Below are 27,611 nucleotides of genomic sequence, written 5' to 3'. Positions count from 1 at the left end.
TGACCATCTGGTCCAAGATCCAAACCCGTTCCAGTCGAGTAGTTCAAAAAATCAAAAATAATGATAAAAACAGAGATAATAATGTAAGACACACAACATGTATATTTTATATGTACAGATGTTTTACTGTCCATCATCCATATACTGCACTGTCATGTACCTAAGTTTGGCTGCATTAATCTATTCTGTCCTGTAATGTTTATGGTATATAATAATTCATGAATATTCTAATAATATCAAAACTTAAACAAACTGATAATATTTCCAAAAACAGATACCTGTACCTAGGAACATGGCCAAGATCAGCGACAGTTCATTTTCTTTTGGAAATAATGTAATTATAAGAGTGTTACTTTACAAATGTGTGAAACTAAAAACTCACAGAGCTTTTCTGCAGCACCTCACAGCTGGGAGCAGTCTCCTACGACCCTCATCTGATGTCTTGTATTTCTTCAGGTCAAACTCAGCCAGCACCTCCTCTGACATCAGAAACATGTAGACCAGTGCTGTGCAGTGTGCAAGTGAGAGTTCAGTTCTGTAATTTTCAGACTTGACAAAAGCTTGAATTTCTTCATGGAGAGAGCGATCATTCATTTCAGTCAAGCAGTGCAGTAGATTGATCCATCTTTCAGGTGGAACACCATCTTTATTTAACTCTTTGATGTAACATCTTATTTTCATGATGCTCTCCTGGTTGTTCTGTGTGTGTGTTAGCAGGCCTTGTAGGAGTTTCTGGTTGGACTCCAGTGAGATGCCATGAAGGAAGCGGACAAACAGATCGAGATGTCCATCCTTACTCTCCAAAGATTTATCCACAGCTTTCTTCAGCAACTCATCCAAGGGAACATTGTCTGTCTTCCCTCCGAACAGAAAAGAGTTCAGTGCCTTCATGAATTTGTTCTCTGATTCACTGATCTCTCTTGGCATAAAATACTTCAGTGCCTCCATGTTTTTGTTTACATAGCAGTAAAACACATAAAGAGCAGCAAAGAACTCTTGAACACTCAGATGCACAAAGCAGTAGACCTTCTTCTGACGAAGCACAGATTCCTCCTTAAAGATCTCAGTACAAATCCCAGAGTACACTGTGGCATCACTCACATCAATGCCACATTCTCTCAGATCCTCTTCATAAAACATGATATTGCCCCTCACTAACTGATTAAAAGCCAGTTTAGCAAGTTTCAGAAAGATCTCCTTGCTTGATTTCAGAGGATTCTTCGAGTCAGTCTCAAATTTCTCCTCATATTTCTGTTTCTTCATTTTAGTCTGAATGAGCAGGAAGTGTGTGTACATCTCAGTCAGAGTTTTAGGGATCTCTTTAACATTGTCTTGACGCAGCATTTCCTGAAGCACAGTGGCTGAAATCCAACAGAACACTGGGATGTGACACATGATGTGGAGACTCACTGATGTCTTGATGTGTGAGATGATTGTGTTGGCTTGACTCTCATCACTGACTCTTTTTCTGAAGTATTCCTCTTTCTGTGAATCACTGAATCCTTGGACTTCTGTCACACGACTGATGAACTGAGAGGGGATCTGACTGGCTGCTGCTGGTCTGGAGGTTATCCAGATGAGTGCAGAGGGAAGAAGATTCCCTTGAATGAGGTTTGATATCAGTATATTCACTGATGATGTTGTGGTCACATCACACAGCATCTCAGGAATATTCAACTGAAGTCGACTCTCATCAAAACCATCAAAGATGAAGAGCATTTTACAGTCATTATATTTCTTTGGATCCAAGTCTTTCAGCTCTGGGTGAAACTCTAACAGGAGTCCATGAAGACTGAACTGTTCATCTTTAACCAAGTTCAGTTCTCTAAAAGGAAGAACCAGCATGAAATTAATGTCCTGACTGGTCCTTCCTTCTGCCCAGTCCAGAATGAACTTGTGCACAGAGACTGTTTTTCCAATTCCAGCAATGCCCTTGGTGAGTACAGTTCTGATTTCTGCCTTTTTTCTGTCCCCTTCAGGTTCCTGACGAGACAAGGCTTTTTTCTGCTCTTTAGTTCTGTTGGATGACAAGGGTTTGAAGATGTCATTGCAGCTGATTGGTTTGTCTTGAGAAACCCATTTCTTGGATGCTGTTTCAATCTGTAAAACCTCATGTTTCTCATTCACTCCTTCACTCTCTCCCTCTGTGATGTAGAGCTCTGTGTAAATGCTGTTGAGGAGGGTTTGGTTTTCTTTCAGTGCGACACCTTCATGTAAGCACTCATACTTCTTTTTCAGGGTGGTTTTATGACCCTCAATGATTCTCAGCAGGACATCATCTGACTTATGCATGGACGTGTTCTGTTGGACATTTTGGCAACATCCAGACTGATCCTCAGTTTGATCTGTCTCCACACTGCAGAGAGAGAGAGAGAGAGAGAAGAGCCACAGTTCAGTAAAAGAAAAAAAAAAATGTCTCAGAACCTGCTGACACAGGCCACACTTGGACTGATCCTGGATCAGACCTGAGTGTCCATATTTGACAGATACTTTCTTTGGGAGACATATGACTCCATCAAGGCTGGCAGGCTGAACCCTTCTCATCAGCCTTGTAGTTGAGTTTAGGGCTCACATACAGTTGGGATGATAGTGATGAAGTGTAACAATAATGATTGACAGCTGGTGAAGACTTCCCACTACAAAGTGTTTAATCATTCAGAGAGTGGAGCTGATTGAAGAGAGGGGAATGGGAGAGTTTCACTAATGGAAACCAAACAGGACAAACAAACTGTATGTACAAGTCTCTGTTTTCATTTCTAACTGATATTAGACAATGTAACATTCATAAAGGAAGCTAATGAGACTATTCATAATGAATATATGTGAGTGGTTATGAATAGTTGGGCTGATCAGACAGGACTCCCTCCCTTTGACTTTCTTTAAACATGACTAATGTACTGTCACTTTACACTCTGTCTGTTTTTAAACTCATAAATATAAACTAAACTGTGTTGTGTTTAGTTCTTTGATCACTTTAGTCTGTGTTTAACCGATACATTTAAACTAAACTGTGCTGTGTTTAGTTCTCTATTGGTCACTTTAGTCTGTGTTTAACTGATACATTTAAACTAAACTGTGTTGTGTTTAGTTCTCTATTGGTCACTTTAGTCTGTGTTTAACTGATACATATAAACTAAACTGTGTTTTGTTTGATGATGGATGATGAGGCAGTTTTATCGCTGACACAGAATTAAAGACAGAAAATGAACCTTTGATCAGCGTTGATGCCAATTAAAACACTAGATCATCCAAATACTTGTTATTTCAATCTTTCTCCACATTTTTGATGGTTGTCCTTGCAGTGTGAACTGTGTCCTTGTTGGATGAGAATGATTTGAATGGGGTGTACTGAGTGTGTACTGAGGTCTGGGAGAATTGAGCAGGTAAGTCAGTGTAGAATATACAGCATATCATATGTCATAAACACTGGTCAATGTGACAGAGTGACAATAAGGAATTATCTGCTGAAAAATCATCTAAAAATCATTGAAGAGTTTACAGGTAAAGTGACTGAATCAGTGTGTGACATTTCCTGTTGTTTGGTGACCACTTCATTTAATCATATCACTGTTTGGTTTCATAACAGCCAAGAACTACAACATATGAACAGCGTTTTGTTTGTGTTTTAGTTTCACTTTCTTTGATTCCAAATATCTGAATGAAAATATCCACACATCTCACTGTAACCTGTGTGATCTCTCTTTAGCTGTGTTTATACACACTGACATTATCAGTATGAATATATTATACACAATGTTAATATCAGTTTATATTATACATATAGTTAATACAGTATAAATACAGTCACTCACTGTGACTCAGAGGGGACTGGTTCTCTGCTGAACCGTGGAGGGTGTTCCATGGATTTGTCACTCTTCATAGACACACAGCTGGGTACTGGAGATCCTGGTCTCTGTGTCCTGTAGTCAACAGGATCCTCCTCCTCACACTGTCCAGACTGACTCATTCTACAGACAGTGTTCTTCTCCTCTCTGTCCCCACAGTCAATCCTTTTAGGGTATACACACACACCAATTTATACACACAATTACATGTTTTAGGGTACATACACACACACAGACACACACACACCAGTTTATATATCCAATCACTTTTTAAAGTCAGCCCCCCAACACACACAGACAAGCACACACACACATACTGCAGTTTAAGTACACAGTTATATGTTTTGATATGCAAACAGATCTCACATTCAGATGTGGAAAACAGTTTATCTGAACTCTGTTACATTGTCGCCACCTGCTGGTCAGTGTACGCAGGAGTCCACGTGGAGGAAGACGGAAGTGAATTTTATGTCTTATTTTACCGACTGTAAAGGCTGCACAGTTTAATGATAATCTATGCTAATAGCAATATACAGGTTACTGAAGCTAATTAAGATCATAAAATGCTTCTTGAACACATTTTAAATCTTTGTCATAATGAAGTGTGAGTGTCTTTCGAATTATGTGAAGGTACACAGTCTGCACCACATTTAAGTGTGAACTGATTCAGAGGTTAATTAACAAACAAAACAGATTTAAAATTAAGGCGTTCTTATAAAAGAATACTTTCTCTGACTTCGAGAGATTTCTTTGTGGTTCATATGTTACTTCCTAACGGCAAATTTGTCAAATTATTCAGATAATCCAAGGAGGGCACGAGAAGTATTGTTCCTCGTTACTCGATGAATGGTTGAGAAATAACTTTCTTAAACTCAAATACCATCACTTTAACGGCCGGTTTGCGGACAAGAAGGACACAAAAACATCACTATAAATATTTTGTTTATAAATATCAGCTTTAGTATCTTAAGCGATTGAGCGTATTCGTATGTTCCGCGTCCCTTCCCTCACTGGCCGAAGTTTTGATCGGCTGACCTTATGTGCAACGACTTAGTAAATCGTGCTGTTACCATTGTTTTAGGAACAAAGCAAATCATTACAACCATCCACATGTAAAACAACAATTTTAAAACACTTACCATCATACTTTACAACGTCGCACCAAAAAAATCTCATTTCACTTGAAGTTAATTTTCTGTTGAAAATGGCGCTGGGAACAGAGCAACGTTTACTTTCGTTTTCTCTCTCAGACTCCCAGAAAGTACTGCTCTGATCACTTAGGCCCAATAAGAATTCCGTCTCGGCGGATAGCCGAACAAAGAACCCTGGGGTGGCACACATTTATAAATAACGTCGCCGCAAAGACAGATGTCACCTTCACTTTACTACAGAATGAAAAACTCTCCCTCTGCAAGTGATATTTCTCAAGGAGGCAGGTTAGACATTAGTTAGAAGTACTGTGAATCAAGGAATATGGCGGACTTTTAGGTACTGTGAGTCCCGTATGAAACGTATTGTTTGTCATATACGCAATATGGAAGGCCACAGTCGAAGTAATCTGGACCCACTATGAAGGACGCGGGGAACTATGCAGCGCGGACATATCGTATATCGTCTGTACCGGTTCAGCTGTTCTTAAGGAAATGAATAAAAGAATAACATTGTTTAAAGTGAGTAGTCTGAAATCTTGGAAAACACCGGATTGCCCACAATGCGGAATATACAGCTGAAAGTGAACAAGACGCCACATCACAACATCAGGCAGTGCAATCGCAATATTGGAAAAAGTTTCTGAGGTGAAAAAGGTTGACTTTTGAAAATGTTGTGAAGTTAAAAAAAAAAAAAAGGTTGGCTTTTAAAAATTTCTGAAGTAAAAAAGATGAGCTTTTGAAAGATCCTGAACATGCAAATGCAGTTGAAGCCACTTGCAGTGTTCACCACTTATTATAAATGTTTTATACATCAGTCAAGACCTTTTAAACTTATTATTATGCATGTTTTATACATCAGTCAAGAACTTTTAAACTTATCATAAAAGTTTTAATCGTCAGTCAAGACCTTTTAAACATGTTATCATAAAAGTTTTATACGTCAGTCAAGTCCTTTTAAACTTGTTATTATAACGGTTTTATACATCACTCAAGTACTTTTGAGCTTGGTCATCACACAGAATTTTCATATATGTAAACAATACATATGACATACATACACAGGACTTTAGTTCATCCATTTTCAAGTGTTTGCTTTTCCAGAAATTTTTATCATACTTATAAATTTCAAATGATTTCCTTGACCCATGCAATGGCTGTATTTTAGCAGCCTAAATGGAAGTTTTGAGTATCACTTACATTAGTGACATGAGCTGCTAAATGTTTCCCTTTTATTTGTCTTGGAGTAAAAACATAGCAATAGTTCTCAAAAATATGTTTGTGTAAATGTGCATAAAAGTGAATAATTGTGCGAACTGTGAAAATGTAGTATTAATTATTGTGCAAATCACAAACATATAATAAGAAATTAAATGAAGCAATATTTTTGTGCAGTTTTATGAAACTGTCTCTGTCTTCTTCTTTGTCTCATACCACAAACTGTCTGCACACCTGACTCCACACTGAACAGCAAAAGACTCTACTGTGTTGGGACACACCAGTGTTGGCTGTAATATACCTCTGACCATTCTGGCCATGTACAGACGTGCACCAGTGCCATTCTGGTTTGAAGTAAATACATCTATCACAAGTCATATATGTTCTGTTTTATGGGTAACAGATGTTTAATTTGACGTTATGGACATACAGAGAGTTTTGTATTTCAGGCCGTCTTGGCAGTGGATTCACACAATACGATGTGAAACAGATTTACACAGTGCAGAACAAGCATGACAAAGCCAGATGGTTTGACTAATTCCCTCACTCTCACACAGACACACAAGTTTACAAGTGACCTAACAATGAGGGTATTTAAACATTCCACCAAAACCTCCAAATGACAGAAAATAAACGTTTGCGAAGTAAAACTATTTCTGCATTTGATTTATTTGTAAAGAAATAGGCAAATGGTGGAAGAGATGAATATGGTATAGATGTGTTGAAAATGTAAATATATAAAACTGCAAGTGGCTGGTTTCTGTGAGGTTTTGACAATCGCAGACCCACTGGGTAAAATAAGATTTATTCAAAAACAAAATCAGAAGCCAATCTCAAAACAGCGTCCAGTCCAAGGTCTAATCCAGAGAGCAAACAAGTCCAAATCGCTAGGCAAAAGATTGGTCAAAAGCAAGGTACAAACAAGGTCAAAGCCAGAGATCCACAAGGCAACCAAATCCAAAACGTTAAGCAAAAACAGGTCCATGTAAACACGGTCAAACTTACAGCTCACAGAAGGCAAAACTCACACGAACAGGCAGAAGGAACAAAAGGTCACAATCTAACAAAGAACAGGTACAAACACAGGACTTAAATGCATGGAACAATTAACAGCAGAGACAGACTATTGGAGGAGACAAACCAGGTAATAACAGGGATCAGGTGGGGGGCAGGAACAGGAGTACACAGGGACAAACAGAAGCACATGGCAAAACCAAAACAAACAAAAACACAAGGCATGACAATACACAGAATGGCCAGCAGGGCGGCCAAATTCCCCAGTCCTGGCAGAACTACTGACACTCTCACACTGAGGGAGAGGGCTTGGTTTTTCAGGTTGATCTGACACACACATAGCTGACAGTGTAAATATATAAGACTATAAGTGGATTGCTGGTGTCACACTGAGGGACAGTGTAAATATATGAGACTATAAGTGGATTGCTGGTTTCACACTGAGGGACAGTGCTTGGTTTTCAGGTTGATCTGACACACACATAGTTGGCAGTTAAGAGACAGGGATAGTCGTTCCATCCAATTTCTGATCCATAGACTAGAGTAAGAGAAAACAGACACATGTGATGTGAGTAACTGAGCACAAATCCTGTATACAGTAAGTCCAGATAACAATAAATTAATATTAAACACATGATCATAACCTAAACACAAATTCATAACTCAATTAAAAATGTTGACTTTCAAATAATAGAGTACATTTTCCATTAAATACATCACCTAAAGAGCTGAAGCCCATGACAATCAAAGTGGAGTCAATACCATGTGTAATCAGTGGGTGAATGTTGATGGTTGATGGTTACCATGTGTTATCAGTGGGTGAATGTTGATGGTTACCATGTGTTATCAGTGGGTGAATGTTGATGGTTACCATGTGTTATCAGTGGGTGAATGTTGATGGTTACCATGTGTTATCAGTGGGTGAATGTTGATGGTTGATGGTTATCATGTGTTATCAGTGGGTGAATGTTGATGATTGATGGTTACCATGTGTTAACAGTGGGTGAATGTTGATGGTTTCAGTGGTTAGATTACAGAAGAAGCATTTTCTGATTTTCACTGCTATACCCAAACCGCTCTGAGAGCTATGCCTTTTTTTTCTTTCTTTCTTTCTTTCCTCCTTTTTTTTTTTTTTGGATAGTGTAGACAAGGACCTTACTGAACATTTTTGCCATAAAGTCATGGAAGGAAGGAACATACCCCAATTCATAATTGTACAGTCCTCATTTCCACCACTGTTATTGGGTTCTATGCTGTTCCATGCTGTAAAATCAAATGGTGTCCCATCAACCCATTCAAATACCCCTTCCTAAACAAAGACAAAGTTTGGGTCAGTTAGGGTCTTCTTTTCATTTCTCAACATTTAAGAACTGAGGAAGAAGAACCCAAGGCCACTAGTTGAAATACCAAGACAGAATATCTTGCTCTGCAGTAAAACTTTAGTGCTTTAAGCGGGATAGGGTTAAAGTTTGCCCAAATGTCCTGAGAAGCCTTATGGTGTATTAGACTGACATGTATAAGTGTTTTTTGTACTGGAACCAGAGTAGAGTCATCTTAGCCATGAGTAATAATCATGTTCTACCACGACACAACAAATACTAAAGCATTTGGCCCATCCTGGAGACTGAGACATGTTAACTGAACATCATGTTGTTTCACCAACAGGTTTCACTGCTCATCCTCAGACCCTCAGTTCTTTACTACAACTGGAGGATCAAGGAGTTTTTAATACAATATTCAGCTGACAAGATTCAGCAGGTTCTACAACTGTGATCTTACCTGGAAAAATGAGACATGCTGAAGGCCATTTGTCACATCTAATGTATCAGTGTCCTTCATTATGGGTCGGTTCTATGGTTTCTTTGGTATGTTACACTAACCTGTGATATATCATTGGCTCCTATCCACACAATTGGACTTGCACCAGTTTCATCGGAAACCAGTTCTCGGATGAAGGCATATTCTTCAGCACTGTGAATGGATATCAGATGGCCCCTAAAAGACACACAGTGCAACTTTACAGAAAACAGAAAACAAAAAGAGTGACAGAGAGAGAGAGAGAGAGAGAGAGAGAGAGAGAGAGAGAGAGAGAGAGAGAGAGAATGAGTGACAGTGTTAGAGTTAGCACATCTGCATTCACTGTGTTACTGTAAACCTCACCTGACTAAAAATGATATTTGATGGTAAAAAAAAAAATCCATTAAAGATCAGGTGTAGACAGGCTGCTCTTTGTTTTTAGAAATATGTGATGAAATCCGTGAAGAAAGACTGAGTACACGTTTTTAATTGCTAGAGGGGCCTTTTTGGGAACTTATATAGTGGTTGTGCTTATGTGAGACATGAACTGACTTCATGCTTATCTTAGATTCTACATTAGACTTGTAAATGGGGGGAATGTCTAATATCTATGTTGGTTGTGTGTTCTCTAATGTGCATTATAAGGGGCTGCTACACAATTAGATTTTTTTTTCAGTAATTTCAGCAAAGTAGACATCTGATCAACCTTCTTATTATAATTGTCAGCGAAAAGAATTTGCAGTAAACAGGACAGCAAAACAAATGTTAAATACAAAATTGATGTCAAGGTGACTTGAGTTCTAATTCAAAACCAACCTTGACTGATACAAGTCAAAAAAGTTTGTGAACATTTTTGCTGAGCATTTGCATGTGAGTGTTTATGTTACTGTGTGAACTCACCTCTGCTTCACTCCAAGTTTTTAAATCTGGGAAAAACCTGAAGAGGTGTGATCCAAAGTGACGCCAACAGCATCCATATGTGTCTGCAATGATGAAAAGTTAACAATCAAAATTTAATAAAATTTTGTTTCATAACATGTATGAAAATATATGTATACCAGCCTTCATCATTATTTGCACTTTATTGATGTGAAAGGACAAGCACATATAACCCTACACACACACACACACACACACATATATATATATATATATATATATATGTATATATATGTGTGTGTGTGTGTGTGTGTGTGTGTGGCCAAGTGGTAATTCTGTATAGTAATTACCAAGGAATATTTAGATTTCGGTTATTATATTCCAAAGAGCAAAGTTTGTTTTTCTTTTGTGTGTTTGGTCATTAGGGGGCGGTGTAGCGTGTATAGATGCAGGCATTTCTAGTAGAAGTTGTTTTTTTTTGCATTAGTGTGCAGGTTGGGTTTACTTCGAGTGTGACTGGAAAGCTCGATAAAGCCCACTGCCGTATTTTGGTGGTTGAAACTTTTATTTTATTCAGGTGGCCTGATAGATAACAGCCTTTTGTTGTCTTAAGTAACCCGAACCCAAGCTTAAAAGTTTTGTCATCACCACATCTGAACCTAAAATAAAGAACCCTGAGGGAAGGTATTGTGTCCTGTGTGTTCACAAAATCCATAGGTTACACACACACACACACACATATATATATATATATATATTATGAGGGGCCAAACAGGAAATTCCTGAATATATAAATATAACTCTGAATATATAAATGTAACTCTGAATACATAAATTTAATTCTGCATATATAGATACAATTCCTAAATATATTAAATATAACTCTGAATATACAAATGCAACTCTGAATATATAAATATAATTCCGGAATATATGAAGATAACTCTGACTATATAAAAGTTAGTTTATACCCAGGCGTATGACAAGACAGCCAGTTTTCTTTTTTGAATAATTTCTTTCTTTCTTTTTTTTTCCCTTCATAGGCTAGGCAAAACAAGTTTGACATTAACATTAAACAGGGTCATTTGAAGCCACCATTCTGGCCATCACAACACTGTGGTCTTGGTGTTGTCTTATTTCTGTTTGTTCAAGAAGATCAGTGACTGAATTTAATAAGTCATTTAGTAATGCGCAAAGATGGGCCAATAAAGACAGTACATTTGCATTTGCATTTGGGAAACCATTAAAAGCTATCATAAAAGCCAAAATGATATTGATATGATCCTCAAGATTTCTCGATGTTGTTTCTAATATGTTTACATTTGCCTGGTCCTTGGCAACATAAGAGATAAAATGAACTAACTCTGTAAAACAATTGCATAAATCTGCCATGTTGATCATATAAATGTACCAAAATTCTCTAACTGTGGTAATGAAACAGCAAATAGACAAATAAAATGGTGATGGTGCCAATTGATCATGTGACTGATCTAGGACCTCAACATGATGTCCAGAGATATTGCTGACACAAAAGTTATGTAGTTATAAATTCAGGTTTATCTTTATATATTCAGCAATTATAATTATAATACATTCAGGAATTATATTCATATTTCCAGAGCTACATTTATATATTCAGGAATTTTATTTATATATTCAGGAATTACATTTATATATTCTGGTTTATATTTATATATTCAGACTTGCATTTCTATCTTCAGGCTTATATTAATATATTCAGAGTTATATTTATATGTACATTCTGGCACCATCCTTCAAGTCTTGTAAGTTGCGAGGTGGAGAAACAGGGCTGCTAATGTTTTGGTGCCAGATACCACAGGACACCTTCAGGGGTCTTATAGACTCCATGCTTCAGTGGGTCGGCACTGGATTGGAGAACCAACAGCATATTAGGCAGGTGGTCATAAAATTTTGGCTCATCAGTGCATATATACAATTGATTTTTTATTTCCTGTTTCGAGTCTCTGGTAGCCTGGTCTCCCTCTGGAGGTACAACTTTAATTCAGTAGTTTTGTGGCAGCTTGTGTCAAACAGATATGGAAGTGTGTTCATATGTCAAAATGTTGTGAAAGATATAAAGGTGTGTACAGTGGACAAGAGTTGAGAACATACCTGTAGTTGTTGGCTGAGTGGTGGTTGGTGATAAATCAGTGGAGGAAACTGGGGATGTGTATGCTTTGGGATCAATACAGTTATAATGCCAGCAAGTGAATTATTACACACATGAATATAAACACTCTGACAGGATTTTGTAATAGAATCCTTTGATTTGATATTTCCAAATATCGAAACATTATGAACACATGTGAACAGGCACACACTGTCTTTGCAAGACATTTCTCAAGATGAAATTAAGTTCCCTCTAGTGGTACAAATTTAATTGACTAGTTTTTTGCAGCCTGCATCCGCTGAGTCATGTGGCTGCGGGGGTGTGCTCATATGTCAAAATGTCATGAAAGAGATGTAGGTATATACTGCTGACAAGAGCAGCGTACATACCTGTAGTTGTGGGCTGAATGGTGCTTTGTATTAAATCAGTGGAGGACACTGAGGATGTGTACACTTTGGGATCAGAAAAGTGACAATATCAGCAAGAGGATAATTGTGCACACAGACACAAACACTCTGGCAGAATTTGGCAGTAAAACCCTTAAGAATGAAATACTTAATATCTAAATACTTAATATCTAAACATGAGACGTCATGAGCAGGTGTTCATTGTCTTTGAGAGACATTTCTCATGAACTCACAGAATGAAATTCGCTTTGAAAATTGTTTTTGAGGGGATTAATTTCTGAGTTTATGGCAATATGTACGCATCTGTCAGAGTGGACATATGTATCTATGGTGATAGAGGCCTCATTATAACGACTTAATTTCTGCATACTTAGATACTGAAAAACAATATAGAAAAATAGATCAGACGGTGTCTGACATTTGTAGGTGCTTCTTACAAATGCGCTTCAAACTTATCAGGAGAGTGTCTGAAAGTCCACGTCGGATCAGTTCCTCTTTAAACTGTGAGGAAAAAAAGGATTTAGCAGCTTATTGTTTTCTCTATTTTTAATTAATTCTTTCTTGTTCCAATTTGTGAACCAATACATACACATTATCCAGGGTCTTACCTGCTCTAAGACCACCTCTTCAATCTGAGACTCAGACAGACTTTCCTGTGTTGTAATTGTAACCCTCATTCCAATCACATAATCTGTAGAGAGACTCACCACATGCAATAGTCAGTATTGCATATATTCAGTAGTGTTCAGCAGCATTTCAAAATCCCAGTTAATGCTTCCAAATGTGTCTTTGTGGGAACTTATCCAATCAGGAAGGGGCTCTACTGGGATGTGAATACTAGGGGTCTCTATAGTGGTGCACTACCATCTTTTTGGCTGTGCTTCCCAAGGGCTATAGTAGAGCATATTCTTAACCAGTGTAGAAGACGTAGTCAAACTGCACATACCTCGGTTATCTGGCATAGAGGTTGTTTGTCCAGTTGATGGGAGCGGAATCATAGTTAGAACTGTAATGATGAAAATTTAATCCCCCATCAAAACAGAGGAATACAACAAAAGATCAGATAACCATGCCTTGAATAATTTGTCTTCATCAGAAAAATCACAAGAACTTGTATTTTGTTTCATTATTCAGTATATATCCAGTTTTCTGACCTGAGCAAAAAACAGCGATGAACAGAACTGCAGTCCCATCTAGAAAAAGAAAGGTAGGAAAAATGTTGAGGGTTAAAGACTTATTTATTTATTTTTAGAAATGAGGAGTCTGGATGAAAAGGTAATAATCTCATAGGGAGGAAATTACAGTTGACTACATTGCTACTGATTATTTTTAAAACTGATCATAGTGTGAAAATGATTCAGGAGATTTCTCACTGTAACTGTGAACAGACAAAAACAGCCCCACAGATACTCTGCCAAAGGCCTTTTCTGTTCCGTCTGATGTTTGGAAAGCTATTCAGCTATTACACATAACAACACATCATTCGGTTTGACTGCTCATTTTAACCAGTTAAGATGATAATAAGAAGAATAATAAGAATAATTTACTCATTCATTATCTAAGCTGCTTGTCCTAATTAGGGTCACAGGTGGTGCTGGAGCCTATCCCAGTGCTCGTTGGGCGAAAGGTCGCCAGTCCACAGACACACAGACAAACACATTCACACACACATTCATACATAGGGGCAATTTAGTGTCTCCAATTCGCCTGACATGCATGTCTTTGGACTGTAGAAGGAAACCGGAGCTCCCAGAGGAGACCCATGCAGACACAGGGAGAACATGCAAATTCCACACAGTAAGGACGCTGGCCACCCGGCCAGCAGTAATAATCGTAACAACAACAACAACAACAACAACAACAACAACAATAATAATAATAATAATAATAATAATAATAATGTCTCACGCATTTTGTTGTCCTGTATGGAGATCTGTGTGATGTCTCTGGGTGTCTGAATAATACAGTTGACGAACTGATTGACCTGTTTATCGTCCAGGAGGATCAGAATGAATGCTGAAAGTTTCAAATGCGACTGCTCTTCATGGCAGACTTGAGCTGAGTGTGTGAAGCAGGACGTCAGAAGAGTGTCTTGTCATGTGTTTATGAAGGGAACAGTGAAGAGAGGGTGCGCGGGGTGTGTGTGTGGGGGGGGGTTGAAGGGGGGGGGGGGGGGGGGGGGGGGGGGTTTGTAGAGAGGAGGCACGAACCTGCCTCACCGGTTGCATTCCAGTGCATCGGTGGCATTCTTTCCGATTTTGATCTAAGTCACAGACCTCTATGATTTGTCACATGTACAGATTTGCTTCTCGTCTTGCCTGAAGCACAGCACACAGGTTAATGAGCTCCTGACTACGAAAGGCTGGAGGCGTCACCATCCACCCAGATACCCCTTCAGAGGCGTCACGATCCACCCACATTCCCCTTCAGAGGCATCATGATCCACCCACATACCCCTTCAGAGGCATCATGATCCACCCAGATACCCCTTCAGAGGCATCATGATCCACCCAGATACCCCTTCAGAGGCGTCACCATCCACCCAGATACCCCTTCAGAGGCGTCATCCTCCTCATCAGATATCAAATCTATCATGATTCTCCTCCAGAGTTCAACTTCATCTGCTTACTGTTTCATAATGCGCGTTACAGGTAGTTGGAAATCAATTAAAGGAAAATGTTATAAATAAAAAAAACAGGTACAGCCACAGCAGAAGTAAAAAGAGAAAAAAAAAAAAAACAGTAAAAGTTACTTACGTGGAATCACGTCTTTATCGACACTGAAAATCCAGACTTCAGCTAGAGCGTGGAAGAATTAAGACGTGGCTGCCTCGTTGTAAAGTGAGCTCAGACTGTGAAAACAAAGCGTAAATAGATCAGAGACAGGTGTACACAGTGGATTAATCTTATCCTTGCTCCAGATTGTGGCGTCTGCAATGTGCTTCACTGTTGTGAAGTCAACACACCGTTTCCTTTAAAATGCAAGACAAAAAGTTACTTTTGCGAACAAATAAAGGTACTGCATTCGAACACGTCATTGCAACAGTTCCCTGGCTTCTTCCCCATCCGGACAGACATTTGTATGGAAAGTTGGTAGAAGTTTAGGGCTTGCAGGGACCAGACACCTCATACCCAGTATCATTTCTCCCTGTTGAGTGCATTGCTGGGAGATGTGTGGTTAACACATCTACTGTGCATTTAAGCAAGACAACAGATAAGTTGACTGTAGGTCATGCCACTCTGGACAGTGGTTGAGGTCTAGGAGTTGCAGAGAAAGTAAATGTTCTTCTGGGACAATCGGATCAATTTGTTCATTTTATCATTTTTGTCATTTGAACAGATACAGATATTGCTGTACTCGCTGTTATATGAAAACATGTAAACTCTCGTTAAAACGATTTAAAGGCTGTCTGCTCTTTGACACCATTAAAGGTTCAAAAGAAGTAAAGTTCTTTTCTTGTGTTCAGTCAGCATTCATAGTCAGAGAAGTCCTCTGTTGATCTCTTACCCCGGAAATTAGCGAGCATTAAATTATCATAATCAAAACATACAAGCAAAGTCAATATGAACAGCTGGTAAAATGATTCATGGTTGGGTGGGTCAACTGCCACATCAATCTCTGGCCATTCCTGGTAGGATTCTGCCTACAAACTCCCGTGAAGATCTGTTAACCTGCAGTGAAGCTTCATAAGTTTCAAGCAGTAAATCATCCAGGCTGACTGTATCCTCATACCAAAATGACATGTGCCAAAAATCTCTTGTGGAGGGAAGGCGAGGGGAATTCCCCTTTTTTTGAACTTCCATGTCACATTTCACCTACTGTCTGCACACATGCATGCGGACACCTGTTCAAACACTTACTCGCCATTTAATCCTGGTTATTTTTGACACGCAACTTTATATTTCATTTTATATTGTTTTTGAACTCAAATTCGATCTTTTTAAGGTTAATGTCAGTAGTTTATAAAGGAATGCACAGGGAGATAAGACGATCTTCTGAAGAAACGAGGGATAAACCTGCACTCTCTGTTTAACAGGGCCGTGAGACTGTGATTGTGCTACTAGGTCTGAAAATACAGGACATGAACACCTGAGAATTAAAACACCACATTATAAATGCACTGTCGGGACAACTGAAATGTCTGTTTAGACTGGGCCGTGTTACAGTAACACATTCCACTAATCCCATTAAACGCTTTTAATTAACTGACTTTATTAACTGACTGTTTTTATTCTGATTTTAGAGATGCTTTTTTTGTCCTTACAGTTTGTTTGAAATAGCTCTCTCTGTCTCTCTCTCTCTCTCTGTCTCTCCCTTTCTCTCTGTCTCACACACACCTCTGTATTTAAAGTTTCCGACTTGTAATATTGATCATTTGCTATTCATTCACATACAAACATGTCAATAAAAAATGTAAAAAAAAAAGAAAAAAAGAGTAAGATCTCAAAGTATTAAAATATTTCTGATGTTGATCTCTCATTGTAACACATTACTAAGCATGTTTAACACCAGTGGTCATTAAAGGGATGTAGGGCTGGTCTGAAATGAATCTTCACCTTTTACCAGACTCCCAGACACCTATTCAATGTTAAATACAGCAGAATCAACAGAAAGTGTAAGATTAGACTGTTTATAATAAAGACAACACACATTTTATCACACACACACTTCCACACACTACAGAGAAATGACACATCTGAGAGGGGAAAGTGACATGAGAAAACACAACAGACCAATACCACTGTCAAACACCTATTCAATCTTAAATACAACAGAATCAACAGAAAGTTTAAGTTTAGACTGATTCTATTAAGACAACACACATTTTAACACACACACACTTCCACACACTACAGAGAAATGACACATCTGAGAGGGGAAAGTCACATGAGAAAACACAACAGACTAATGTCACTGCTGAAGTGAAAAGCTAAAACCATGGAAATTATGCAGCCCTCCATGAAGACTCAATCACAGCTGAACCAAACAGTAAGTTACAGAGTTTAACATCCTGTCCTGTAGACACCTTAAACAGGGCCCAGTAAACAGGACACAGAGAGACAGAGAGGGAAATTAAATTAACAGTAAGTTACAGAGTTTAGCATCCTGTCCTGTAGACACCTTAAACAGGGCCCAGTAAACAGGACAAAAAAGGATGGAGAGGGGACAGAGAGGGACGGAAAGAGAGAGGGAGAGAGAGAGACAACAGATAAACAGATTTGTACATAAAAACATGTATCAGTGTGGAATGATATCACTGGTGTGGTTTCATTCTGCAAAATAAAAAGAAATAACCTTAAATCTTTTAAATTCACCTCTGTTATAAACTGTGTTTGGTGTTTCTGTCTGTTGATTAATAAATCATCGTTTTACCCACTGCGTGTCAGTTGTTCTACTCTTAAGCAAACTAAACCAGTCAGTTCCAGACTTGTAGCAGCTGTGGAAAGGGAAAAAAAGGAATTACCAATTGCTTGACCGAGCTGTTCTTACACAAAGCAGTTTCCAGTCTGGTAAACTATGAGCATAAGTCATAAGTTTGGAGAGGTGGGAGCACTCTTCTCTTCATGGGGCTGATCTGAGGACACTGAGGAGTAAGTGAGTTACTGCTGCAGTCAGAGAGATGTGGATGTGGAACATTTTTCTCCTCTTTTAACCACAGAAGGGAGCTGCTCCTTCTCACTGGCTCCACGGGAGCTCTCAGGACTGATATGCTTTAAAGCTGTGTGATGCACTTCACTGTAAAAAACAAACAAACAAACAAACAAACAAACAGGTGACATCTGGACACATCTGGGACACATATCCCCACCACCACCATATGGAGACATTTCACCAAACAACTCTTGGTCTGACAGTTGCACAACACATCTGTGTTCCCTTATGTTTGATCAGGTCACGCTGAACTCACACAGCTTGCAGTTCAGAACAAGAAGTTGGGTGGGAGATTTGTGTGGTTTCCTGATACAGCCACATCGCACGTCTGCCAAAATACCAAACGTGTTCAGTGACATGAGTGACAGAAGTTCTGCACAGACGCTCAGTTCCTGAAGGGATGCTGCAGTGTAACAGGAGTGACTGTAGAACCTCTCCCTGCCCCCATTTTCACAGGAAAAAGAAATCCTTCACGGTAGATGAACTTCATTCACTTAAACATTATGAAACGAACAGAGAAGCGCGTACAAACGTATGTATTACATGTGTCATGTTTTTTGGGAATGTAGTTCTTTTTTTGTCCATGTGGGGTCCTCAGTCTTAGTTTTGGTTCCTGTTTAGTTCATTATTGTTGTATTGTTTGCACCTGTTTCTTGTTCTGTCTGTTCTGTTCAGTTCCTTGCTCAGTCTTGAGTTGTTACCCTGTGTGCAATTCCAGATCAAGCCTACTTGTAAGCTCTGAGTATTTTTGTGTGTTTTCTTGGATTGCCCCCTCTTGCTGAACCTGTTTTTGCCTGTTTTGTTGGACTAAGATTCTGCCTGCCGTTTTTCCTGGATTTGACATTGGTTTTCTCTGCTGACTGGTTTTGACTTCTGCCTGGATTTGTTTTCTGATTTTTGCTTGACCCGCCTGGATACCTCTGCCAAGATTTATGTATTAAAAGGAACTTCTTGCTGAATCACCTTTGCCTTGCTCTCTGTATTTGGGTCTACCACTTGGTGGCACAAGGGTAAGGCCCTGGGCTTCCATGCCAGAGCCCCGGGTTCGATTCCCAGGTCGATCGTTACATGCTATTTACCACTTCGGCAGCTTACCCGCTCCAGCTCTGCTGCGTGCGACCACGCCTACCTGGTCTGTTGTGGTGGAGTCGTGCTCCAGCCCTCTGGACCTCCTCTGCTGCACGCCATGCACCGCCCGTTCTCACCTCAGCTCCTGCTTTGGTCGACTTTTGGGTCCCTCCACTCTTGGTATTGCAGTGCTTCTCTGCCCCTCACGACCTTGAATTCCTCTTCCAAGGACTATGAACGGAAGCTTCAGTTTGTTGCTGTTGCCATAGAGTTCTTCTAATAACAGGATGTGAAAACATGACTTCCTGAAAGTTCGTTGTGAGGCTATCTGCTGACAGCTCTTCCCGACTTTGCATCGAGTACCGGGGCAGGACTTCCTGAGAGAGAGGGTGTAGGGGGAGTGACGGGATTCTTGGGTGATAGTAACAAAATTGGCTCCGAGGCAATGGCGCTTTAGTGCAATGATGTTTATTTACAGTGCTACCCAAAACAGCCCAACAACGCAAAAGTCCAAATACAGTGCAAAATGTGTTATTAAAGTTGGCAAAACAAATAGACAAAACAAAAGTGCTCAGATTTACATATGCACGTATAATGTGTCTTATACTCGAGCTCTGCGTTAAAACTGAACTCTAGACACCCAAGGGCTCTCTGTCAATCATCTGCCCCGCCCCTGGCTCATACAATAGGCAAGAGTGACGGGTAAAATACATTTCTTTTCCCCTTATTTCACTCCAGACATCTTTAAAAAAATCACATTTAATACACCCATCCAACCTGAATGATTATAGCACATAATCAACATAGTAAATTTTATAATATATTTCAGTTTTCGTAACTTATGACATATTTCAAATATTTGCCCACCCCACAATGGTTGACACGCACACCAAACCAAAAAAAACGAACTGTAGTTTTCACCCAGTTTCCTACGCAGCATCCGTAACATGGCTCATATACAGTTAACCGGGAAGACAGCGGACAAACACAGCGCACATTAACAAATTTACCAAGACGACAGACAAAACTTCAGAGACAAATAACAGCTGAGTGATAATAAAGGGGTTGGAACGGAATTGCTGTGTAGGTGTGGATTTGTGATATGTATGTTAGTTTTAGTTTCCCACATATGACACACACACACACACACACAATCACAAACACAAACGTGTGTGTATGAAGTGCAGAGTTTTATTTATGTATCAGAAATCTGTGACTGTAATAATAAACAATTATTCATTCATTTACAAAGTTTTGTAGATGTTTGTTTGTTTTCAGAAATTCTCGTCCATTCTTGTCTTGTTTATTTGTTTTTATTTAGTTACAAACACAATATAAACATGCACATGTCAGAGAGAAAGACACAAATGAAATATCATTACATATAAAAACATTGAAAGTGTTTCTGATACTGAACACACACACGCACTCTCTCTCTCTCTCTCTCTCACACACACACACACACACACACACATACTCTCCCCTTCTCTCTTTCGCTTTCACACACACACATGCACACTCTCTCTTTGTCTTTCTCTCTTCCTCACACATGCACTGTCTCACTCCTGCTGTCTCTCTGTCTCTTTTTGTCACATGCACACACGAACACTCTCTCTCTCTCATAAACATGCTCTCTATTTTTGTCACATGCACACACGAACACTCTCTCTCTCATAAACATGCTCTCTCTCTCTCTTTCTCTCGCTCTCTATTTTTGTCACATGCACACACGGACACTCACTCTCTCTCATAAACATGCTCTCTCTTTCTCTCTCTCTCTCTCTCTCTCTCTCTATTTTTGTCACATGCACACACGAACACTCACTCTCTGTCATAAACATGCTCTCTCTCTCTCTCTCTCTCTCTCTCTCTCTTTTTGTCACATGCACACACGAACACTCACTGTCTCTCATATACATGCTCTCTCTGTCTCTCTCTCTCTCTCTTTCTCTATTTTTGTCACATGCACAAACGAACACTCACTGTCTCTCATAAACATGCTCTCTCTCTCTCTCTCTCTTACATGCACAACCTCTCTCTCTCTCTCTTTCTCTCTCTCTCTATACACACACACACACACACACACACACATATATATATATACATACACAGATATATTTATATATAAAAACATAACACTGAATATTTCCTCTTTCTCTAATTGTTTTTTGTGTCTGCAGATAGTTTGATCAGAAATATTTCAAAAGCAGGTTTGATCAGATGTGCTACCTAATCTCTATCAGATTAAACAAAACAACACATCAGAATATCAGAATATATCTACCATTTCAACCTTCATGTGATTATCATTTAAATTGTTACATTATTAGTCAGTCTACATAGAATAAGATAAAATAAAACATAATGACAGAAAAAACACACTATTGTCTGTATCTGATTCAGTTACGGTTCAGATTTCAGTAAATAGTCGTTATCTGTCATATCTTTCTCCCAGGAGTCAGTGGACAGTTCCCAAGTCAAAGACAGATCCCAAGTCAAAGTCATTTTAGACTGTTTTGCTCTCTCAGGGAAACGTGATGGAGTTTGACTGAATGTCACAGGTTAAAACTCTGAGAGACGTGATGGAGTTTGACTGAATGTCACAGGTTAAAACTCTGAGAGACGTGATGGAGTTTGACTGGATGTCACAGATTAAAACTCTGAGAAACGTGATGGAGTTTGACTGGATGTCACAGATTAAAACTCTGAGAAACGTGATGGAGTTTGACTGGATGTCACAGATTAAAACTATGAGAAACGTGATGGAGTTTGACTGAATGTCACAGATTAAAACTATGAGAACCATGATGGAGTTTGTCACAAAAAACAAGCCCTTGAAACAACATGGGCCTTTATAACATGTAGAGACAGTTTTTGAACATTTGTTAAATGTGAAAAACCCGCATGTTAACTGAATGTCACAAACTGCTAAATTTTTTATCAGATGCTGAAAAAGTCACGCATATATTAGATGGGGGTAAATATTGTTTTACTTAAATCAGACAAAAAACATGTTATTAAAAGTTGAATGTGAACTCTTTATGGTTTTGTGTTTGTGTGTGTGTGCGCCTGAAATTTTGTTTTTTTTTTCATTACTTTGTCTATGACCTATGACGTCTAATTTTTCCAGAAGAAATTGCTCAAGAAGTGTAAAAGACAAAAACAAATCAAGACAAACAAACAAATAAACAAAACACATGGTAGAGGAGTAAGGAGGATGTTCTGATCTGTATGTATTTCTGCCACTGCATCATATGTAACTGTATAACTGAACAAATCATATTATGACAAATGTACATCTACATATGTATTTCTCTCTGAGTGAAATGCTTTAGATGTTTAGGTCAGTGCTGGATGTGAAACAGCTCTATTTGAAGTGTTGCATTCTGTGGATCTGAGGCCAGAACACACTGAGGTTCATTTTGCTGGTCTGAACTCGAGTACAGAGAACTTAGAGAACTATTAAAGAAAAAGACAAAGAACCATTTTTCTCAGTCACTTACAGAACTGTTAAAGAAGAAGAGATATAACCATTTTTCTCAGTCATTTACAGAACTGTTGAAGAAAAAGAGAAATAACCATTTTTCTCAGTCACTTACAGAACTGTTAAAGAAAAAGAGAAATAACCATTTTTCTCAGTCACTTACAGAACTGTTACAGAAAAAGAGAAAGAACCATTTTTTCGGGGGAGGAGAAGACAAACTCTGGTCAAACCTTCTCACCCACTCTGCACGTATGTTCTGTATGTAAACAGTCTCGTGAGACGTGACTGACTGATGCTGTAACCACAGTGTTGCTGGCTGTGCTTAAACAGTTTGAGCTTTCTCTGACAGGGTCAGTGTGCAAAGACTCATCAGAAGAGAAAGAGGGACATGTTTTGGGTCTCTTGGCTGCTGATTAGCAGTGGATTTCTGCTGAGAGGTAAGATAGAAACTATTAAACAATGACACAAACTGATTACACAGTTACACTAATTATACTGATTACACACAATTACTCAAACTAATACACTCACAAAAGAGATTATTTTGACTATCACACATTTCTCCCAGGTGTCAGTGGACAGAACATCACTGTGTACTCCAGACATGGAGATGATGTCACTCTGCCCTGTCATGATGTGGTTTATCCAAACTGCTCCTCAACCACATGGACACTCAGCTACTGCAATGAATTCAACAGTATGGTTTATGTAGGCCGCTCTAGAAGAGTTACTATGGTATTGATTGAAGAAGGGGAGATCATTATAGAGGACAGAGAGATAGTTGACAGACTGAGTCTGGGGTCTAACTGCTCTCTGAACATTAGTAAAGTCAGACCTCAGGATACTGGAGACTACACCTGTTATCAAAGTGGTGGAGGGAGCACCTTTGTTGATCTACGCATTCTTGAGAGTGAGTGTTTCCTCAACGATTAACGTTATTGTAATATTTTCAAGATCAGTTCTTCTAAATACAAAGCACTTTTATAGTAAATTGTTATACAAAATTACTGATGGAAGTTGTTATTTTTATACACGTTTTGTTTTCATCTCTCATCTCTGCTCTAGTCCGCTCTAACACACAGGACACTGAGATGACCTCTGGTCGCGTTGTGATTTTCTCCTGTGTGTTGCATCCTGATGACGGAGGGTGTAGATCTAGTCCCCAGTCTTTTGGCCTGAACCTGAACTGGACAGTGGGTTCTAACTTCCCAGTTTCAGGCCCAGTGGGTTGTCCCAACACCCTCGCTGTGAAACTTCAGGAGGAGGACAACAACAGGACATGGACATGCCAGCTGACTAAAGGAGAGGAGGTTATGGCTTCTGTTAGCTATGTTACCAAATGGACAGGTAGGACATCAAACATAAAACTCATTTTATCACCATTACTGCGTACCAGTCTGAATCTCTGTGAAGCTGCTCACTACAGTAATACGTTCCCAAAAGTAGCCAATCAAGACTGTTCTACAGTTTCACCTTCATTCTCCTCACAGACCTCTTGTTTTTCTTCTTTTCCCCTCAGCCAGAACATCACCTTCAGCAGGTATGAAATCTCTGTTCTGAGCCATTACAGTATTTATTAGAATTCATTCCAGACTCCACCTTTAAAATTTCAGTATTTTAAAGCTTTCAGTTTCATCTAATCAGCCATGATGTGGATGCCACTGAATAGGTTTATTAACTCTAATAAATGCATAGAGTATGTAAATATCTTCTTTATTTAACTTAATTTAAATAAAAATGTAAAGAAACTATTTTGAATGAGTGTTCCTTTGTCTCCTTTAAATGAATTAATGTGTAATGTGCCTTAGAACAACATTTGTGAATGTGTGTGTTTCAGACCTGATCATCAGACTGACCATTTTCTCCATCTTGGTGTTCGTGCCTCTGATCTTTGAAGCTGTGTTTTATTTAAAATGTAAACGGAGAGATCCAGTGAAGTCAAGGTAAGCACCTCAGTGATGCTGTAGCACTGGAAGTCCAGACCGCTCTCTTAACTGAAACCTTACTTTCATCAGTTTTTATTTCCGTTAATGATCCAGTGGGATTGTGACTTTTTAAATGTCACTGACATTGTGAAAAACTCCCTGCTGGATTTAGTGCGATTATGTCGCGCTTTAGGCTAATAAACTCGTACGCATGCACCTGCTCATGCTGTAGTCAGCTCCCGAAACGCGCAGAACCGCTCCTTACTTCTGTCGAACTAGCATAAACTTGATGTTGTTTTACTGTGTGGGCATCACTGAAAATGTAAGTGCATATACTGTGAGTGATAAACATGCTAGCGCTTTAATTTAAACAGGTTTATAGTTGTAATTATTAGATAACATGTAGACATCATTCCTTTATTGTGTAGACTTAAGGTTGATTTCAGTATGGTTTACATATCTCAGCAGTCCAGCTGCGAAACTTGCTGCACGGAAGCGGATGCCTAATTACTAAAAATAATCGATAGAACTGTATTCTCTATGAATGCATATTCACCTATTTGTAGTGTATTTGTTTAGTCAACCTGACAAAGGTTATTCCAAGTAATCATAGTTATGGCGCCAGTCAGTTTACCAAAGCATATCGCCCGTGCTGTTCGCGCCAGTACGTGACATGGTTATACGACGTTGTATGTTATGTTTGTGTTCATAGACTTCCGCCTAGTGGCTAAAACTTGAAACTGTGTGATTTGGCAACCTACTATATGGTATCTTATTACATTGTTTGTTTGCACAATACTACTGTATATTTCTTTTTACCGTTGTATTTCTTATTGTTACAAAATCTCTCTCTCACCCACACACACACACACACATTCACACACCTGAGCACCTCTTTGTAAACCTGCTCTATTCTGGAATAAAACTGTTGAATTGTAATTGGAGGCTGCAGCTTCTCTCTAACCGGAGTACATTCTTATTCAGGATACTGCCAGCTATCAGCAGACACACACACAGTTTATCACAGACGTCTAAAGAACCTCTTAGCAGAAGGTTGAATTGATTTCTTTCTTGCTTTTGTTTTCAGTGAGTCCCTCAGTTAAGGAGCTTCAAAAGAGGATTTGAACCACTGAAAACCTTAACCAGTCGAATGCAACCCAAACATCAGGAAATCAGGTCTGAGTCAACAGGAAATCCAACAATCGGACATAACTAACCTTATAACCATAATCCAAGTTTTAATGCTAACACACGAGCATAAACGTACCAGACAGTACAAAACCTTTTAACATGTTGTCTGAAAATCCATTGGGAATTCTCCAAATGCTTGTATTAATATATATATATATATATATATATATATATATATATATATACACACACACACACACACACACACACACACACACACACACACACACATTATATATATATAATGCATCTCCCTCTTTCTAGCAGTTCAAATTCTCAGTTAGCCAAATGCTTTTACACATTTAGGGGTTTTTTCCCTTACTTGATATGAGGGATTGATAAATAAGCAATTAGGCAATTTTGAAACTTAGAAATATTCTTATATTCTTATAACTATTGTTACAAAATTCATTGTTTGTTTTGTTTGTTTTTGTATTTTGTGACCATTTTGAATGTGACTGTTTAAAAGCTAAACACAATAAAAATGGTCTGCTCTTTATTTCTGATCCACAGTCAGTCACTCTCTGTGCATAGTAAAAACATCAAAATGAAGTCATTAAGATGTCATCATTACTAGACCATCCTGTACAGCAGTGAAGTGCTTTTGGTGAAGCTGATACGTACACATGTATATCAGTGATACAGATAGCTGATGATATCATTTTGAACATGGTGAAATGAAGCCACTTGGTCGCCTGTTACGATCTCAACTTGTAAAATACAGGACAGCGTGACATAGTTGTTACGGTTACGGGAGAAGAATGTATAAGTTTAATGATAAATAGTAACAAAGGTAACAGAGCACGGCAGTTACAACCAAAGAACAAAAAAACAAAGGAAAGACTTCAGACTTTCTTACTAGATGTTAAAGCAACTTGCCTGGCTCCAGATAAAAGATGTGAGTCCTCCACTTTCTTACTACACTGACTAAACCTAAACTAAAACAGTGAAAACAAGCAACCGCCAACGCAAACGTCAAAAGGTTTACAAAAAGAAAAAGTGAGAATAAGTAAATTCCAAAACCCATTGAGGGGATCACTAACAGATTTAGTTAACACAACAACAGCTAATAAATAAAAATCAAACTAAAGAAGTGGCCAGTGTGTCTTGAAGAGAGAGAGAGAGAGAGAGTCCGACCCCCAGAACCATCAGGACATCACACTCCACCTACAGGAAACACAGACAGACACCCAAAGGAGAGAGAGACGCAGCAGCAGACTGGCAAACCGTGGGCTACTCCCCAGCGTCCTAACACAGAGGAAGATCACTGGAGTCCAGATCAAGGTTTTGGGGCTCTTTTGCTCTGTCTGCTTGTGGGATGGACATTAGGACAGTTCTACTGTTGCTGATCCATTTGTGCAAACAAAAGCCTCCCACTGAACAAACTGTTTCAGGCTCATCACACAACATCACAGCATCAGCTTCAGTGGCCACAGACTGTACAGACTGCCCTCACCTGATGAAACATACTTTTTGTGGAATTGGTCCTTGGCAGAAGCGCAAGAGAGCAGCCACCAGGTTACCAGTGAGGTTTGGAGCCTGAATCGCTTTACTGTTCAGAGATGTTCCCTGCGAGGATGCTGAACAATCAAACACTTCTCTCAGGGAGGCCTTTTTTGGATGGTGCACTCCATGGTGTGGAATGTACCACACCTTTCCACTTTTCTTCTCCAGGTCCTCAGACGGCACTGTCTCTGTGTGGCCCTTTTTTATCACTCCTTCTAAAAAGGCTGTGTGTTCCTTATGATACTGTTTGTTCTTCTCAAATTGTCTTTTAAGAGACATGACACACTGCTGTGTCTTCCTTATGATACTGTTTGTTCTTTTCAAATAGTCTTTTAAGAGACATGAC

The 27,611-nt window shown here is 39.0% G+C and overlaps 1 protein-coding gene across 1 annotated transcript; it reads right to left on the bottom strand.

Moving 5' to 3' along the window:
* Positions 1-378: 378 nt before the first annotated feature.
* On the bottom strand, positions 379-27,544 carry LOC115821745 (protein NLRC3-like). The gene is made up of 3 exons (XM_030785543.1): positions 27,216-27,544; positions 19,297-19,536; positions 379-2,356 (listed from the first exon to the last, which is right to left on the bottom strand). The coding sequence occupies exons 1-3, from the start codon at positions 27,542-27,544 to the stop codon at positions 379-381; spliced, it is 2,547 nt and encodes an 848-aa protein (XP_030641403.1).
* Positions 27,545-27,611: the final 67 nt, after the last annotated feature.

The sequence above is a fragment of the Chanos chanos genome, chromosome 9 (assembly GCF_902362185.1).
Source record: "Chanos chanos chromosome 9, fChaCha1.1, whole genome shotgun sequence".
NCBI lineage: Eukaryota > Metazoa > Chordata > Actinopteri > Gonorynchiformes > Chanidae > Chanos > Chanos chanos.
The sequence above is the reverse complement of the archived record's forward strand: the minus strand, read 5'-3'. Positions and strand labels throughout refer to the sequence as shown.